General features: G+C 34.8%; 2 protein-coding genes and 1 non-coding gene across 8 annotated transcripts; all 3 read left to right on the plus strand.

Moving 5' to 3' along the window:
- The first annotated feature begins 11730 nt into the window (after positions 1-11730).
- Positions 11731-13553, plus strand: LOC137715545 (RNA-binding protein 1). Of its 5 annotated transcripts, none has more exons than XM_088685238.1 (3): positions 11731-11827; positions 11989-12250; positions 12559-13553. In XM_088685238.1, the coding sequence occupies exons 2-3, from the start codon at positions 12029-12031 to the stop codon at positions 13366-13368; spliced, it is 1032 nt and encodes a 343-aa protein (XP_088541364.1). In that variant the 5' UTR covers positions 11731-11827; positions 11989-12028; the 3' UTR covers positions 13369-13553. The 5 variants fall into 5 exon arrangements, with proteins under 5 accessions (XP_088541364.1, XP_068311002.1, XP_088541365.1 ...); XM_068454901.2 differs by having other exon boundaries at positions 11733-11861; positions 12002-12250; XM_088685239.1 differs by having other exon boundaries at positions 11749-11827; positions 12002-12250.
- A 630-nt stretch (positions 13554-14183) lies between these two features.
- LOC137717076 (uncharacterized) lies at positions 14184-16353 on the plus strand. Of its 2 annotated transcripts, none has more exons than XM_068456390.2 (5): positions 14184-14660; positions 14743-14870; positions 14973-15085; positions 15383-15568; positions 16043-16353. In XM_068456390.2, the coding sequence occupies exons 1-5, from the start codon at positions 14296-14298 to the stop codon at positions 16070-16072; spliced, it is 822 nt and encodes a 273-aa protein (XP_068312491.1). In that variant the 5' UTR covers positions 14184-14295; the 3' UTR covers positions 16073-16353. The 2 variants fall into 2 exon arrangements, 1 of the variants encoding a protein (XP_068312491.1); XR_015956375.1 differs by having other exon boundaries at positions 14220-14660; positions 15316-15568.
- Positions 16354-16853: 500 nt separating this feature from the next.
- On the plus strand, positions 16854-16926 carry TRNAE-CUC (transfer RNA glutamic acid (anticodon CUC)). The gene has a single exon. It is a non-coding gene; the product is annotated as a tRNA-Glu (tRNA).
- The last annotated feature ends 533 nt before the right edge of the window (positions 16927-17459 follow it).

A 17459-nucleotide genomic window follows, 5' to 3' on the forward strand; every position in this document is an offset into this window, starting at 1 on the left:
TAACATATGTGTTTGCTTTTCAAGTACATGAAAAATTTCTTCTCACTGTCTTTACCCCATTTTTTTCACAAATGTATAATAATTTATTTGGTTTTCATTTTTTTTTTGGTTCCTCAAGATGTTTATACACTCTGTAAAAATAACTGTCAAATCTCAATAAAATAGTTGCACCATGATGATGTTACTATTTGTGCATACAATTTCAAAGATCCACTCTTTCAAACATTGATATTTTTTCAATTTAATTATATCTTTACTCATCAAATATGAGTTTTGTTACAAGATGTTAACTTGATGGGAAAGGGATTCTCTTCAGATCCCTTCCATCAAATTCTATCAATCAATAAATTTTGATCCTTGAAATTGGATTCAACGATTAAAGTTATTATAACTTTAAAAGAGATCCTCTATTTTTAGCTGTTGGATCAAATTTCAAAGATTCGAATTTGTTTGATTTGTAGAATTTGGTGGAAGGAATCCCGAGAGGATCCCTTTCCAATTTAATGCTACTCATAATGGAACATTTCATTAGATGTTGTAGACTTGTAGTTTAACTTGTCAACTTTCCAATGTTGTTGTTTACACTCTTCAACATTCTAAAGCTAATGTTGGGTCTTGCCGCCTAATCTCATAATTTATTTAGCACTTAATATCGACGCGTTATTGACTACTGACATGTTGTCTAAGGGAGAATAAATAACGATTTTCAACTCCTTATTGAGTGCATTGACAAGACGCATGATAAAATCGTCCAACTCACATATTATCTCCATAAAATTATTGGTAAATAAGTTGTAATTCAATTTGCATTCATCTTTACAAAAGAGATTATTTATTTCACCTCAACTTATCTAGCATGTTATCCTTATCTTCGAGGTTAGAATGGAGGGATCTGGATCTACTCCGGACCTTAATATCCAAAGATTAGGGATCCAAAAATCTGGACCACATATTTGTGTGAAAAAGAAATCGCAATCGTTGGTTTGTAAGTAGGTTTGCAGAATGAATTAAGAAAACTATTAGATTCAATTTATGTAATCCAAATTTATGGATTCTTAGACTCCAGACACTAAAGTCTGGAGTAGATCCAATTCCAAAATGGAGATGCCTCTTAGTAGGTAAGATACGTGATAACAGAAGCAAATCTCATGGATTTGTGGCTTGCAAAGCGGAAAGCGGTTTCGAGGGTTTTGGTTTTTTTGAGTCACAAAGCTAAAAAGTGGAGACAAATGAACAAGTGGTGAGCTGCATGGACAAAGATGCACCGCCACGTGATCTGGATGCATGCCACAAATATTCTGACCTCATCTCATAATCCTACTATTTTATAAAAATGGGTAGGTTAATTAGTTAATTAACTAGTTAATTATATTATAGACTTGTGTTGATCAAAGTTCATGTCAGCATCCAGCAGGCAAATCTTGGTCAAGGAGAGATGGTGGTCAAAGGAGATTGAATTGATTTTGTTTCTAATATGCTATATATACTTTATCTGTGAGAGGTCGATCGTTTAGCCTTTAAATTATGGTTATACTTCTCTCATTTCTGCTTTTCGAACAAAAGGTATTGCTATTCGCAAATTCACATTTATTTTTTACTTTTCACATATTATTTTTAATTTTGGATTGTCAGAACAAATTAACAAGAAGCAATTTATCCAAAAAAAAAAGTGTGTAAATAGTATTATAAAAAAAAAAAAACTTATCTCCTTTCGGTGAGGAAGAAAGTCTTGATTATGTACTATCGTGATATTATTTTATTATACAAATGTTACAAACGGAGCAATTTATTCTCTTTTTCACATTTAATGATTATATTTAGAAAAAATTCTTCATTTCGAAGATAGTTTAGTTATCCAACATATGTAGAATAAAATACTATTGATCATAAAATAATAGATTAAACGATCTCTAAATTGAATTATTTTTTTTAAAAATAAATTTTAAATAATTTTAAAGAGAATGAGCGATTCAATTATAACGTTTACACGGTAAAATAAATGCGAAAATATGGACTTTCCTCTAGTTGAGTGTGATGGAAGTATTGTTCTTGAATTAATTAACAAAAAGCTTTTGTATGTATACAATAAACATGTTCATGGTATCTGCATTACGTGTAATGAGATTTGCACAGATTATAAAAATAGTGAAATTCTATTTTCTATAGCTTGCACATGAGGTCGATTTTTTTTTCTTTCTCTTCTGTGATATTATTCTTTTCGAATACCCACTTGGTCAAATCCTCTCCTTGCTTCTTCTCCGTCAACTTGTCTCTGAAAAATTATTCTCCCTTTCTCTCTCCAATGGCTGCGTGCGTGCACATGCTTCCTTATGAAAAATATTGCAAAGCCACGCTTGTGCAAGTATACCCCACTTTATGATAATGCTTCCTAAAATATACATGATTATTTCTTAATACCGAAAACTTATTGGTATGAATACATGGTGATGATATAATTGATATGTCATGCACTTATAGTGTAAGTATTAAAACGTAGATCAACATATTATGAGGTTTTGTATTGCTATGCCAATATAACAAAAGATGGTAATTGCTCGATGGACATCAAACTCATTACAAATATCAATAAAGGTTGGTCATTGCAACTGGTTAAGTATCTCGCAATTGTCATTCAGAATGCTAAGCAAATAAACAAATGAATAAGCTTGCTAATTTGCATTGCTAAGCCATCATAAGAAGGTTGGTCGATGCAACTAACTAGACATCAAACTCATCACAAATATCAATACCGTCACTATAGATGACTGTATGAAAGTTCAAATTAGCATGAATTGGCAAGGCCTCTCACACTACTCTAAAGTTAAATGTCCCCAATTACTGAAGAAGCATAACTAGATGAGCATCAATACCATACATATAAATCAAGTACATGCAGAGAGTTAGTACAACTGAAAATTACAGCATTAATTCGCATCTTCATATATGTTATTTGATCCTTTTGTCTCACACCAGAGTTAGCTACAGAAGTCCTGAGCATCAGATGTTTGTAAAAATGCCTGCAGGATGCAGCTGGCTTGTTCTTGTATGAGTTTAATGTGGTTTGCATACGTGTACACGATTGCTTTATTGCTGCGGTGAGGGTTGTTCCTCCAAATAAATACCAGTTCCCTTATATATCTCTAGCTAGATTTGTTCTAAGTGTTAGCCACATCAGAACTTCGTACATATATGTAGTTTAGAAAAAGGATTTATAAAAATATATATTCTCATCTTAAATCATACCATATATGTGATACAAAGTACTGTGTTGTGGCCGAGAAAAGGTATAACATTGATTAACCAATAACATTACATAACTGTGTGAAAATTACAGCAGCATCACGTGATTATGTGGAGGTTGGATCGAAGAATTTTCTCGTGAAATACACACTATACAAAACGAAATGTGGTGCCTAGCATAAACCGATTGTCGGCGGCGAGATCCAGGTGAATAAGATTTGAAGCAAAATTCACAGGTTGGAACGGTAAAAGTATAAGATATTTAAGAAAGTGGAAATTGTCTCAGATATCAGTGAGACTGCATATAATCCAAGTGAAAAAAGTAAAACATATTAATTATTGGGAAGAATAATTAACGAATGATTTTTTTTTCCTGCATTGGTTTGTTAATTTACAGTGGCCGTACCTACACAAGTACTTGGATGCATGCATGCATAAATATCCGGCAGTGTGTCTCCTAACTGTGAAGCTTCGACAACATTGGCATGCATGAAAAGCAAAACCCTACGATTTTATTCCAGTTGTACGTAGCATGGCTTATTTCATCTATGCATGCTTCACAAATTCATACTACTTTAATTTTTTTGGTTAATTATAGCACCTTTAAAATGGAGAAATTAATTAATTAAGACTTCTAAAATGGACAAAAATAAAAAGAAGATGGAAAATGATGGTTCTTGGAAAATCATGCTTGATGTTTCCTTGTAAAAAATTGATGGTAGGAAGACAAATTATTCTTGATTTTTATAGATTTGTATTAATCCTTACAAAAACTATCTTCCAGTTATGACATGACACATCCCGGTCTGAGGGGAGACCACTTCCGGGCCCGCTCCACCACCGTAGCGTGATATGGTCCGTTTTGGGCTCTGACCATGCCCTCACGGTTTTAGCGTGATATGGTCCGTTTTGGGCCCTGACCATGCCCTCACGGTTTTGTTTCTAGAAACTCACATGAGAACTTCACAATGGGTCACTCATCCTAAGAGTGCTCTCGCGCGCTACTCACTTAACTTCGGAGTTCCTACGGAACCCAAAGCCAGTGAGCTCCCAAAAAGTCTCGTGCTAGGTAGGGATGAGAATATACATATAAGGATCACTCCCCTGGGCAATGTGGGATGTCACAATCCACTCCCCTTAGGGGCCCGACGTCCTCGTCGACACACCACGGGCAGGGATAGACTCTGATACTAAATTGACACATCTCGCCCCCGGGGGGGGACCACTTCTCAGGCCCACTCCACCACCGTAGCACGATATTGTCCGCTTTGGATCTCGACCACGCTCTCACGGTTTTGTTTATGGGAACTCACACGAGAACTTCCCAATGGGTCATCCATCCTGGGAGTGCTCTCGCGCTCGACTCGCTTAACTTCGGAGTTCCTACGGAACCTGAAGCCAGTGAGCTCCCAAAATGCCTCATGCTAAGTAGGGATGAGAATATACATATAAGGATCACTCCCCTAAGCGATGGGGATGTCACATGACAACTATGGAGATGTTGAAAATTATAGCTTTTAATCACATAATGTATAGTTTAGTCGTACTTTGGTCACTATTTGTGATGTGAGCTATAATTTAATTAAGTAGTGGTACGATTATTATGGTATATGCATTCAGCTGCAAATGTATATGGTCATGACGAGACTCACATTTGTATGATTTTAAAATTATTCATACAGAGCGAGTGTAGTGTAGTCGGTTGATATTAGTAAAATTTATAGAATTACGAGATTTCGAAACAAAAAGGTAGTAATTTTTTAACATAACAATATTACAACAGGATCTTCGTCCAATTCTAAAACAATACAAACCAAGGAGCCATTATCACAAGAAAATTACTAAATCATACCTAAAAATATATGTAAAAATTATTTGAAATCAATTAACAGATATATTTGCTTAAGCATATGTCATTAAATACTATATTAATGATAACACTATATGTATATTTTGATTAGGTAACATTTTGGATATTATTGTTTCCGAACAATAATAAAAGTAAAAAATAGAATGATGCTATAAGCACATTTTTACATACTCTCTATTAATTACTATCGTTTTGATCTTTTTTAATCTATTCATCCAACAATTTAAAAAATTATATATATAAATAAAAATGAGTATGTGTGAACACCAACTTAAAAGTAGTGCATGGGATATGGGAATTCACACCTTGATAAATGTTAGAGCGACTTTTTAAAGTAGAATTTTTTTTAAACTTCATCAACTTATTTTCACAAATATTGTACTAAAAAAATGACGTAACAGGAAATTTTTGAAATTTCTTTTAAAAGTCTCTTTCACATTTCTCTTCACACTGTTCCTTTCCCTTTCTATCTCTCTTTGCCTCTGTCCCACTTTCCCCTCTCGGAGGAGAGAAAAGGAAGGAGGAGGGTACCGTCTGGAGTCAGAGAAGTGGTTAGTGCATGACGTTGACGTGTCAAGAGTGGTTGTGGTGACCAAACTGCCGCGTGGAACCACGACTTGTCTCCCCTGTCCCCTCCTACTCCTGTTTTGTCCAATTTCTTATTAAATAATATTATTCATACCATATTTTTATATTATATTTTCATATCATCGTGATGTAAACAGTAACATCAATTGAATTAATCAGATTTTTAAATTTAATTCATTAATTAAATGATAATTATGGTATACGAGGAGTCTTTCTTCTTCATTTTATTGGGTTTTACAAATTTTTCAAATGATATAACTGTCTATATTAGATACCATCTAAAAATGCTAAAATAGTATAAAAATGTGGTATAAAAATATAATATGAATAACATTACCGTTCGCTATTATCTAAGGAAAACTAATGAAAATAACTTGAAAACTTTGAGTTTTAATAATAAAGACAAAATAAAAGGTAAAGTAAATAGTAACAGAATTGATTTTTTAGTGTAAAAATATAATTTTTTGTTAAATTGAATAGTACCGTAAGTTTTTCGTTAAAATTTCCTTTTAGCTATCTGAAAGTGGTGGCTCCAGTGCACCATGCCATTACCAACACAAAATTTGAGAAGGTCTATGTCAATCTGTTTTCGTAACGTTTAATTATGCAAATATTACTTATTAATTTCATTGCACATGGTTTTTTTGTTTTGTTATTTTGGTCAATATTTATCATAAATTTCTCACAAAATTATCTAAATGATTAAAAATATATAAATAAAAAACTACTTCTATTAATTTAAAATCTAAAAAACAAAAATAAAAAGTTATATGCAAAGATAATTTAGGCTAAAATACCTTTTTATTTTTGAACCTCAAAAACAAAAATAAAGAGTTATATGAAGAGATAATTTGGGCTAAAATGCCTTTTCATTTTTTATTCTTAAAAATAAAAATGAAGAATTATATTCAGAGATAATTTAGGCTAAAATACCTTTTTATTTTTGAACCGAAACACTGCAGTTTTGGTGTAACATTCCACATAAATCCTTCCACCATTACTGTTCCCCCAAGAAATAAATTAAATATAATTTTTTGCTTGGCCTTCAAGAGAGAAAGTTATTTCTTTAAGGACCAAAAATTAGTATTATTTTGTTTTTTTGGTTGAAGACCAAATTCGCCTCCACTTTGCCGACATGCATGGGCTGGGCCGCACCTTGAGATGCCTTGTCCCATTTTACGTCACCCTTTTGTACATCTTTTAAACGGGCCACTAAACGGGCCCACTCACCCATCCCTTCCCTCCTTCCTCTGATATTTGTGGAGGAGATTTGCTATCCAGCTGTGAACCTCACTGTGCTTACGGTAGTACTACTAATCTTTTGACTTTTTATAAATTTTTCTTTTCCGAATTTTTTTGGTAATATTTTTTACTTTTTAATGGTAAGTAACTGATTGTCTACATAATTTGATTTGACAGGGCTATGCACGTTGCAATAGGGCAAAGCTAAATGAATGGGATCGTTAAATTTCTAATGGTGCAATTTATGCCCTAATTAAACTTAATTTTGAGTTTTAACATTTTTTTTCTTAATAAACGATATTATCTACACTAAGAGAGGGATGTGGGCTTAGTCTCACAATGACTAGCAATAATGTGGTTCAATTTGCTTTTGGCGATAATCGAACATAAGACCTCTTATTTACAAATAAAGAGGAATACTACTACACCGTTGTACTAAGTGTCTTAGGTTTTAACATTTGCATATTGCACTTGAGAAAAAAAATATTAAAGTTCACATTTAAATTTGAGTATTACCATTTGAATAATATTAGACCATTCAAAAGATAAGTAAGTGTTCATACTCAAAATTGTTCATTGCAAATTTACAGAACTTTGTGTTTATCAAAATCATACATATTATAAATCACTCAATATATATCATATCTACAAAAAATCAACTTTAATTAACATCGTTTAGTAATCAAATTGTATAAAAAAAGATGAACGGAATTAGTAAATGCATTAGAACTTGTCTATGTATTTATTACAATAAATTAACTAGATAATTTTATTTTTTTTAATTCATTTTTTGTAAAAAATTGATATTTAAAGAATAATTCATAGTACGAACTGTTTTGATTATAAACAAAAAAATTTATAATTTAAATACGAAGAATTTTGAATAAGAATACCTACTCATCCTGAGTTGTCAATCATTGTACGCTCTCCATATAATAACGGTGATGCAAATTAACTGGATTAAAAAGACAAGTTGTACTCCAACGAAAGAACAAAAGAACAATAGACTTTAGGTTGCATTATTATTTTCAATTTTGAAAGACTAAAACCAAAATATCATAATTATTCGGGTCCCAAAAGATCATATCGTATATTCACATGGGTCCCTGGTTGAGCTCACGGTGATCATGTGGCAAACTTTTCTTCTTTCTTTTACGTTTTCACTTGAAACTTTAAGTTTGGCGTTTATGGTTTCACTAAACTAAGTTAATCTTTTATATATTTAGTGAGTGAAGAAGTAGAACACCACCGTTTCTTTTTGCGTCATATGTATAACTGTTATTTGTGTGTAACGTATAAAAATATTTGTTTAAGAACATGTACTTGTATATTATATAAATTTTGCATTTAGTTTTACGAAGTGTTATTGACACTCCAAAAATCTCATTATACACTACTTACAAGTGTATTTTTCTTTTCTAATATAGAAAGTCTGGAGTGTATAATGAAATTTTTGAAGTGTTAATAACAATTCCCTTAATTTTATTGTTTTGTAACGTTTAGGGTTATAAGTATTTTCCGTATTGCATTACTACAAAAAAAAAAATTGTGCAATATTTGAATAATGACATGATTGTATGTGTCTTTTGCTTTCGATCACTTCTTCTTGCTCTGAGTTCAAGGAAGAAACTACCGTGGGTTTCCAAGACATGGAAATACCAATGGCATCGGGAAGGAGTACAAAGGGGAACCTCACAAGCATATAATATTAGGGTTAGTTTGTTATTAGGGTTTTTGGTTCGAGATATAGTGGGTCACAAATGTCTTGCATTGGGAAATGCTAGCTTTTACTATATTCATTGGGTTTTGAGGAAACAACAATAATAAACCAACGGGTTTCGTTGTGGGAGAGCATAAAAAACAAAACCCTAATTTTTCTAGGGCTTGCATAGTCCAAAGCGGAGTGTGTAATCCCCCAAAGGCATGTCGTATCACCTTGTTCTTGGTCAACACAAACAAATCTTCATAATCTTTGACGTGCCACACCCACCGTGCTTCTCCAGTTGTCCCCCTCTTTCGATCTTTCCCTCGTAGCCTTTTTTTTTTTTGGACGAGATTTCCCTCGTAGGTATGAGAACTATTTATTTGGTGCCAAGGTTCTACATTTTCAAGGTTGTCTTTCTTAGTTTTCAAATATCTCCGTAATGTATTTTGTTGCTCCTCACATCTTAAATACGAAATTTTTTATGATCATACATAATACATGTTTACTATGCATCATATTAACGAGATGGAAGAAATACGTATAAGTAAAATATGTTTCTACTAATTAATATCGTATGTGATTCACAGTTGTTAACATGTTATCATTAAACATTAGATATATGTTAAACAATAACAGAGATGTCAAATTGTCAAAATCAGCAATAACGGTAACAAAAGACAACATTAATGTTTTTCAACCGAGGAGCTAAATTTGATGTGGCATGACATGGATTGACATCTCTCCCTCTTGCTGCAAAATTTGACAGCACCCTCAAAATTTTTTTAATTAATTGTTAAATGCTTTTTATTACTTTTTTTATTGGTTTAAAGTATTATCCTTTTGTTTCTTTTCATTCCCAATGCAAAGAAAATACATATGAATTATTATTTTATATTTAAAATTTGACATATTGGTTGGAGAGTAAAAGTTTAAAAGATGCCAAAGTTTCACATAAGCTTTCAAATTTTAATTTTAGATTTAAAATTTGACATATTCTTTGGAGATAGTCTAAGGTATTTTGTTGCTCCTCATATCTTAAATACGAAAATTTTTATGATCATACATGATACATGTTTACTATGAATCATATTAACGAGATGGAAGAAATACATATAAGTAAAATATGTTTCTACTAATTAATATACTAACCGTTGTATGCGATTCACAGTTCTTAACATGTTACCATTGAACATTAGGTATATGTTAAACAAACTATTCAACTGTTTGGATTTACGGTATGACAACAGAACAATCTTAACACAAAAGTCTAAGCTTACATGCATGCCACGTTCTCGTTCGCTAGGAGCTTGAGACCACATGGCTCAAGATCACCAAGTCGTTGCCTAGTGGTGCCATTTTCCATATATAAACTTAAACTATATATAGAACCTTGGTCTGAGAGTGAGAGAGTGTGAAGCCTTGGATCAAACTTCAACAAGTTAGTTGTGTTTTCATATAATTTTGAGCATTTGGGTAGATATATTTACTTGGAATTTGGATTGCACTCATGGCCTCCACTACCATGGTTTTTGCCCAAAACCCCATGAAAAGTTGTGTATACAAATGCTAGCTAGCTTTTATGAAGAACGAGATTTGGGTATTATATGTCATGTTTCTGGCAACGAGAAGATGACAAAGATGAGCAATGCAAATGCATGAGACTCCGAGACTCGTTTAATTCTTAAAAGCACAAAACACCAAAGATGCTCCACATCGCATCATCATTTTCTTTGATTAATTTAACTAATCCCCTTGCCTAATTACTACCATTCTCCCTTTTTCAATACTTGATTGATAATTGGGGCATTCATGGAAACAACATGTCAAGTTTGGTTTTGTTATGTAAGAGAGAAGCATCCTCAATTTACATTATAATATTAGTATTAACATAATTGTTCGAAACATATACAATATCTCTTGTTCCATGTTTCAAACATCAATATTAATTTGATTTAGGTTCGTATTTCACACGGCATGTCCTAATGCTTATATAAGTCTTTCACACGGCACGTCCTAATATTAACTTAATTTAGGTTCGTATTAACATATACAATATCTCTTGCAATGCTAAATCACAAGATGATAATCAGGAAGAAACTCTAAAATCTATATAAATCTTTCCGACTTTCGAAAAGTAGACTAATACCCATTCGCATCAATAACTAATTTAGTAAGGCAGTCTCTCGAGTCCAAGTCCCATGTAACGACATGACTCGATCAAAGCTTATGCCACATGCAAATAATTAAACAATAGATAAAAGATTGATTAGAAAAATGATTAACGTAGATTCTTATGTTCACATATCCTTCAAGTTGAAATGAAAACTTGGACACGATTTTCGAATATTCGCACGCAAGGAACTCAAGGATTATATTACTATTAATTATAATTAATTAATTCGGTGCCTCTCACTTTAAGCATTGAGCTACAAAACCCTGCATGTGACCGGTCATTGGGATTGAGTCCTCCTGCATGATAAATACAACCAACCCAACCAACCTTTGCAACTGGTTTATTGTTTGTCCGATCACAGATTTGACCTTACCTAATTAACGTGAATTTTGGATCATTATACTTTGTTTTTTCTAATTTATTATTTTCACGTGATGTAATAGATATTCAATAATACGGAAGATACTTTATTCATGAATTAAGTATCATAGAATGGAATTTTGTGAAAATGAAAATATTTTGTCCTAGAAAGAAACTAGATGGTCAAATTTCTCTCTCGTTTTCTTTTGTGTTAACATGGATGAAGATGTACTTAAAAAAAAAAAAAAAAACCTAGGAGGAGAGACGCTAGTATAATCACATGGTCTATAATGGAAGACAATTTTCAGTGAGCTCGGCATACGAGCATATACGTTATACGTCATACGAGTAGAGGGACACTTAAAAAAAGTTTCTCTTTACTTGTATAATAACATACGTCGTACCGTCTCAAAATTCTGACACATTGAAATATCATGATAAAGAAATATTTTGTTTTCATTCCTTCATTTGCTTTTGTGTCCATTGGGCCTGAGAAGCCCAAAATAAGAACAGCCTACATAAAAAAGCATTGAGACCAAACCCAACTTTGATATATAAACGAACATTGACCAAAAATTGACTCGCTGACTTTGGTTCTTCTGCTCAGAAATTACTTTCCATTTTTCAACAGTTTCAGGGACGCAATTCGGTGAGTGAGCTCAGCTTTTGAATTTTTGTGCTAGGTAATAATTAATTTTAATTTTAATTTATTTAATTTTTATTTCGGTTTTCTGCTTCTAGCTCTCTCTCTCTCTCTCTCTCTCTCTCTCTTCCAATTTCTAGGGATTTTGCTGTAATTTGGGGTTTTAGGGTTTTCCTGCAGCTAGGGTTTTGGGGAATCAATTCTCCCATGGACTCCGATCAAGCTAAGCTTTTCGTCGGGGGAATCTCTCGGGAAACGAACGAAGAGACGCTGAGAGCTCACTTCAGGAGCTACGGCACCGTTTTGGGCTCCGTCATTGCCAGGGACCGCAGCAACCACAACCCTAGAGGGTTTGGCTTCGTCTGGTTCTCGGACATTTCTTCAGCGGACAAAGCCCTTGAAGACCCGCACGTCATTCTGGGCAGAACGGTAATTTTACTCTTCTTCCTCTCTGTTTACATACTGTCTTGTTGTGTGTTTGGTTGCTGGGAAAATCTGTAGCCGAATGGAAAATTAGGGGAAAAACCTTCGAGTGAGAAAATGCTAGAGTTCAATTTTTTGCCCCTAAGTTACTTGCATAAGTCGGATAACCGAAATTATAAAAGTTTACATGTTTTGCGTAAAAATGTTAACTTTAATGTATATATCCCTTGTGCTCTGTACTGTATTTTGAAGCAAAACCAAATGAAAGATTTAAGTTTACAGGTTGCGTAATTGGTCTTTGATTTTGTTTATAGGTAGAGGTTAAAAAAGCAATTCCCAGACCCCGAAACCAACATCAAAGTAGAATGTTGAGTAGGAGTGTGGAGAATGAAACTCAGTTTAGAACAAAGAAAATCTTCGTTGGCGGTTTATCAGCAGGTTTGACAGAGGACGGATTTAAAAATTATTTTGAGAAGTTTGGGAGTGTATCAGATGTGGTTGTGATGCATGACTACAAAACCCGCAGGCCCCGGGGCTTTGGTTTTATCACCTTTGATTCGGAGGATTCTGTTGAGAATGTGATGCAGGAAAGCTTTCATGAGTTGAATGGTAGGTCTGTGGAGGTCAAGAGAGCTGTGCCAAAGGAGGAGAATGGCAATAACGAAAGCGGTTATACTGATTATGCGCCCAGATTCCCCAGAATCTACCCTCCTTATACTTGTAGCCCTGCTCCTACATATGGGGTACTTCCTTTTCCAACACCTTATAATGGTCTTGGGCCATTTGCGTATGGAACCACTGTTTATGGTGGTGGTTGGTACCCTTCAGTCGCAGCTCGTGGGACACCTTATGGCATTGCTCCAATTGCACCTCAGCCATGGGTGTTTCCTTATGGAAACGCCTTACATCCTGGCTACATGAGTGGTGGAGGCTTGGCGGCAGGCAGCTACAATGGGATCCTTGGGCCTGCTGTTTTCACCGGTGGCAAACCAAATCAGGTTGTGTTCGGCAGTGGACTTGCACCAGTTAATGTGAAGCCATCTCAGGTTGAAGTGAAGAAGCTGGACGTCGATTCTCGATCCAACAGTACTGCTGTCAAGAAAAAAAACTCAAAAAGGTCTTGATGGTAACATAAAACTTACTGTTTATGTACACAGGATTATGTCGTCCCTGATATAATTTCATTCGAAATTCAGAAAGTTAGGTTTGGAACAGAAGCATGCATTTGCATGATTGGTTAACTTGTAAAATTCATTGACATGCTAAGCATTGTTTTCCAGTGGAAAAAAAAAATGTGAATAGATTTTAACCTCTTGTTGTAATCCATTGGCAAATCATTGATGGGGAATTCGGGAATGGGGAATTCGAACAAAAAACATATGGTGCAAGGTTAAAAACTCTTAACCGCTCAAGACACACGCCCCTTGCTTTAAGCTACACGCCCCTTTCCATTTTCCGTTTGCTGAACATTATTTCACAATATGGTCACGCTTGTATTTTTCTTTTAAATATAGAAACTACTAAAATCCAATAAAATTGTAAAGTAAAAATGAAGAGCTTTTTATCACAAATTGTACACTTTCGGCTCTCTTATTTCAAATCGATCAATGATGTCTGTCAAATTTATCCCGCCCTCATTGACCTTTGCCTAATTTGAATAAAATTATATTTAATGCTGATATGACACACGTGTACGTCTAAAACTCCAAAAAACAAAAAACAAAAACAAAAAACATGGTTTAAAGTTACATAAATCATAAAAATATGAGAGCTTTAACCAAAAGCTTGGTACTGTTTATTTTAACAAAAAATCACATTTTTACATTAAAATGTCAGTCCTGGTAGTATTCACTTTAGCTTTTATTTTGTTATTATCGTTAAAACTCAAAGTTTTCAAACCTTTTTTTATTAGTTTTCTTAAAAATATTTATAAAAAAATCCTAAACATATAAACCCCAAAATTCTTTACAAAAACGAGGAAGTGATATGCAAACCAGAAAAAGTGTGGTGCTGCAAGTGTGGCCAGCTGAGCAATCCGCAGAACTGAAGGCATGAAAATGCTGGTGCTCGGCCAAGCGCCCAGCGGAGCCTTATCAACTCGGCGGTGTTATCTTACATCCCCGCCAAAATTCTCAAACCCAAACCCTCCCCTCTTCTCTTCCCACAGACCCAGCAGATTCTTCTCCAATGTAAACCCTTCAAAATCTCTCAATATCACGCTCGCAAAGGCCGACGGAGGCGTCGATTCGGCTTCCTCCGCTGACAAACAGGGCTTCTCCGCCTCATCAGCTCCTCCTCCTCCTCCTCCGCCTTCTGTCGATAACCAACCAGTTTTCGTGGGTCAGGACAACATTCCTCTAGAAGGCGTGATTCAGTTCGAGAAGCCCGATTCTTCTGCTCGTTTACGCAAATGGGGGTAAATTTTTGGTAAATTTTGGTAGACTTTTTTTTGTTCATTGATTGATTTCAGCTTGTGGGGGATTGTTTGTGTGTTTCAGTCATGTGGCATTGCTTGCTGGAGGGGATGTTTTGGCATTGCTTACGTTTGCTGCAATTGGAAGATTCAGCCATGGATTCCCCGTTTTCGAATTCGAAACACTTCGCACGGCTGACCCTTTCATTGCTGGTATGTTCGTTATTCTTTGCCTACTTGTTTTGAACTTGAATTGAAAGGAAGCATGGCCTTTGTTTTTTCGTTTTAAACGAAAAGCTGAATGTGGTTGAACAGGATGGTTTTTGAGTGCATATTTTCTCGGAGGCTTTGGTGAGGATGGACGTGGAGTCAATGGACAATCGAAGGCACTTACCGCTACGGCTATGTCATGGGCCTTGGGAATTCCAGTAAGTTCATAAGCTTGATTTCGATTTGGATTTCATAGTTTCGTTATGATTGCTAAGAGGATTAACTTTGTTATTTCTAGAGTTCCATTTATGATTTTCCGCTCTACTTTGCCACTCTTTTATATCCGGCATTGTTATTTTTTTATTGCATCTCGTTAGATTGCATTACTTCTTGTTGTGGCTTCTGTACTGATTGCATTACTTGTTAATCTTAAATAATTTTGCATTAGAGTATTAGTGTTGCTAAATCACGCAATGGCGAACGAAGATCCATCTTCCATTTTACTATTTTGGCAGCTTGGGATAATCATAAGGGCATCAACAGCTGGCCACATTCCACCAATCAAATTCGTACTTGTAACAATGGGGAGCACTGGTGTTTTACTTGTTGGATGGAGAGCACTTCTGTATAAGTTTCTTCCCGGCGATAAGAGCAAGAAGAGTGATGTATATCGCCGCGGTAGCCCATTTGAATTGTTTGAGGTACACTAACATTTTCTGTTTTAACAGTCTTGAAATATCTAATCACTTGACTCTAGTACTTTGCCTCGACAAATCCAACTTTCCTCGATAATTTTGTTTCCCATGTTTGGGACTAGGCTACTAATTTCTTTACATACGACCAGAATGGAACTCATTCCCATGTTTGGGACTAGAACTATTCCTCGTTACAGAAAACTGTTCAGTGTCGAAATTATTGTGTAATGTGCATGAATTTGAACCATGTAGAGCGCCATACGTAATTTGAAAGGATAAAACTAAACATTTTGCCTTGTGATCTTCTTGTTAGCACTTGGTTAGTATTGTAAATCGAGGGAGTATATCGCCAGTTATTCAAATCCTATGCTCTGAATATACTTTATACTCGATGGAGACAATCTCTTTCCTTTTGAGCACTTCTTCAAATTTCTTTTGATGTACTGTTTCTAACGTTGAACTGTTCATGATTTGTTGCAGTTGCTCACGTCATTAGTACGAAGGTGGTGACGATGATAGTTAATTCGATCTGCCTGTATCATAGTTAATACCAATCCGGACATCAATTATTCTCATCCAATGGTCGACAATTATCAAGATTATGCACGTTTTGGTATCACTCGTGTAACCTTTGGTGTGCAACTGTGAAGCAGAAGCACAAATGTAAAGATAAGAGAATAGATCGACTCATAAGAAACGGCTTTTCCTGCACTGGCCGGTGTTCTTATACCGCCTTATCCACAGATGTATTCATACCGATTCGTCGTATTCTATTTGAATCTTTTAGAAAGGATCTTATGGTTGGTTGCATGTTTGCATAAAAATGCCCATCAATTAAGAAAAATCAAGATAAAACTTCTAGCCATGAAGCTGCTTCCATTTCTCAATTAGAACCAAAGACCTTCTAGACTACAACCCCCTATATCCTTCATCAATGTCATATCTTAGGGCATGTTTACTTTTCAGGAAGGCGGAATGGATTCAAAAAAAAAAAGAGTATACGAAAGAAAGTTGAGGTTTCATCATATTTTTGTACTTGAAATCCTAGGTTTCAATTTTTCTTTCCCGTTGTCGCTTGTATCAGCCAAAAATAAAAGGAGGTAAAAGGTAACAAAGAATTCACTGAAGTTGCAATTGGAAGCCATCCATTACAAATAACCGGGCCAGGCTTATGCATAACTTTTGCCTGACAGCTTATACAAAAATCCCATTGGGTTGTCGTTGTGGCCCATGCTAAAAAAAATGGCTACTTAATGTTATTAAAATTGAAACCACAAGAAGAGCAACCAAATCCGTTGTAGTCTAGTTGGTCAGGATACTCGGCTCTCACCCGAGAGACCCGGGTTCAAGTCCCGGCAACGGAATATTTTTGCTATTTACAATTTCTTTTTTATATTTATTACTTCTAGGATTTAATAATAATAAACAAAATAAATCAAAATATAAAATAATAATAGGAGTAGGGATGGCATAAGTGTGCAGACTGAGACTGAGACGCAGAAGCAGGCTGTGGATGTAGCCGTCGCCATTGGCTGCCTAAAGTGTCCCATCTGCCAGAATATGCCTAAAGAGCCACTTCTTTTATCTTTCCTTTCTTATCTTTCATCTAACAGCCCATCGGGTTCAAATAATTTCTTGGACACGGTTGATGCAGTCATGGTTGACCAATTTTGACCTTTGATTGATCCTGTGATCATGAGTTCATGATTAAGTTAGATTCTCATTGGGATAACGGGCATCTTATTACTTTGACGATGGGATCTTATCCTTCCAGTTTTAATTTTGTTGGTAAAAGTTAAAACTTGTGCGGATCCGTCTTATTTAGGTAGTTCTCGGAGTAAGGCTAAAGTACAGATTGTCTTATATTTTTCTTTTTTTTTGCTGTAACACTTAGAAC

This window comes from Pyrus communis, chromosome 15 (genome assembly GCF_041283825.1).
Source record: "Pyrus communis isolate YQ-2024b chromosome 15, ASM4128382v1, whole genome shotgun sequence".
Classification (NCBI taxonomy): Eukaryota; Viridiplantae; Streptophyta; class Magnoliopsida; order Rosales; family Rosaceae; genus Pyrus; species Pyrus communis.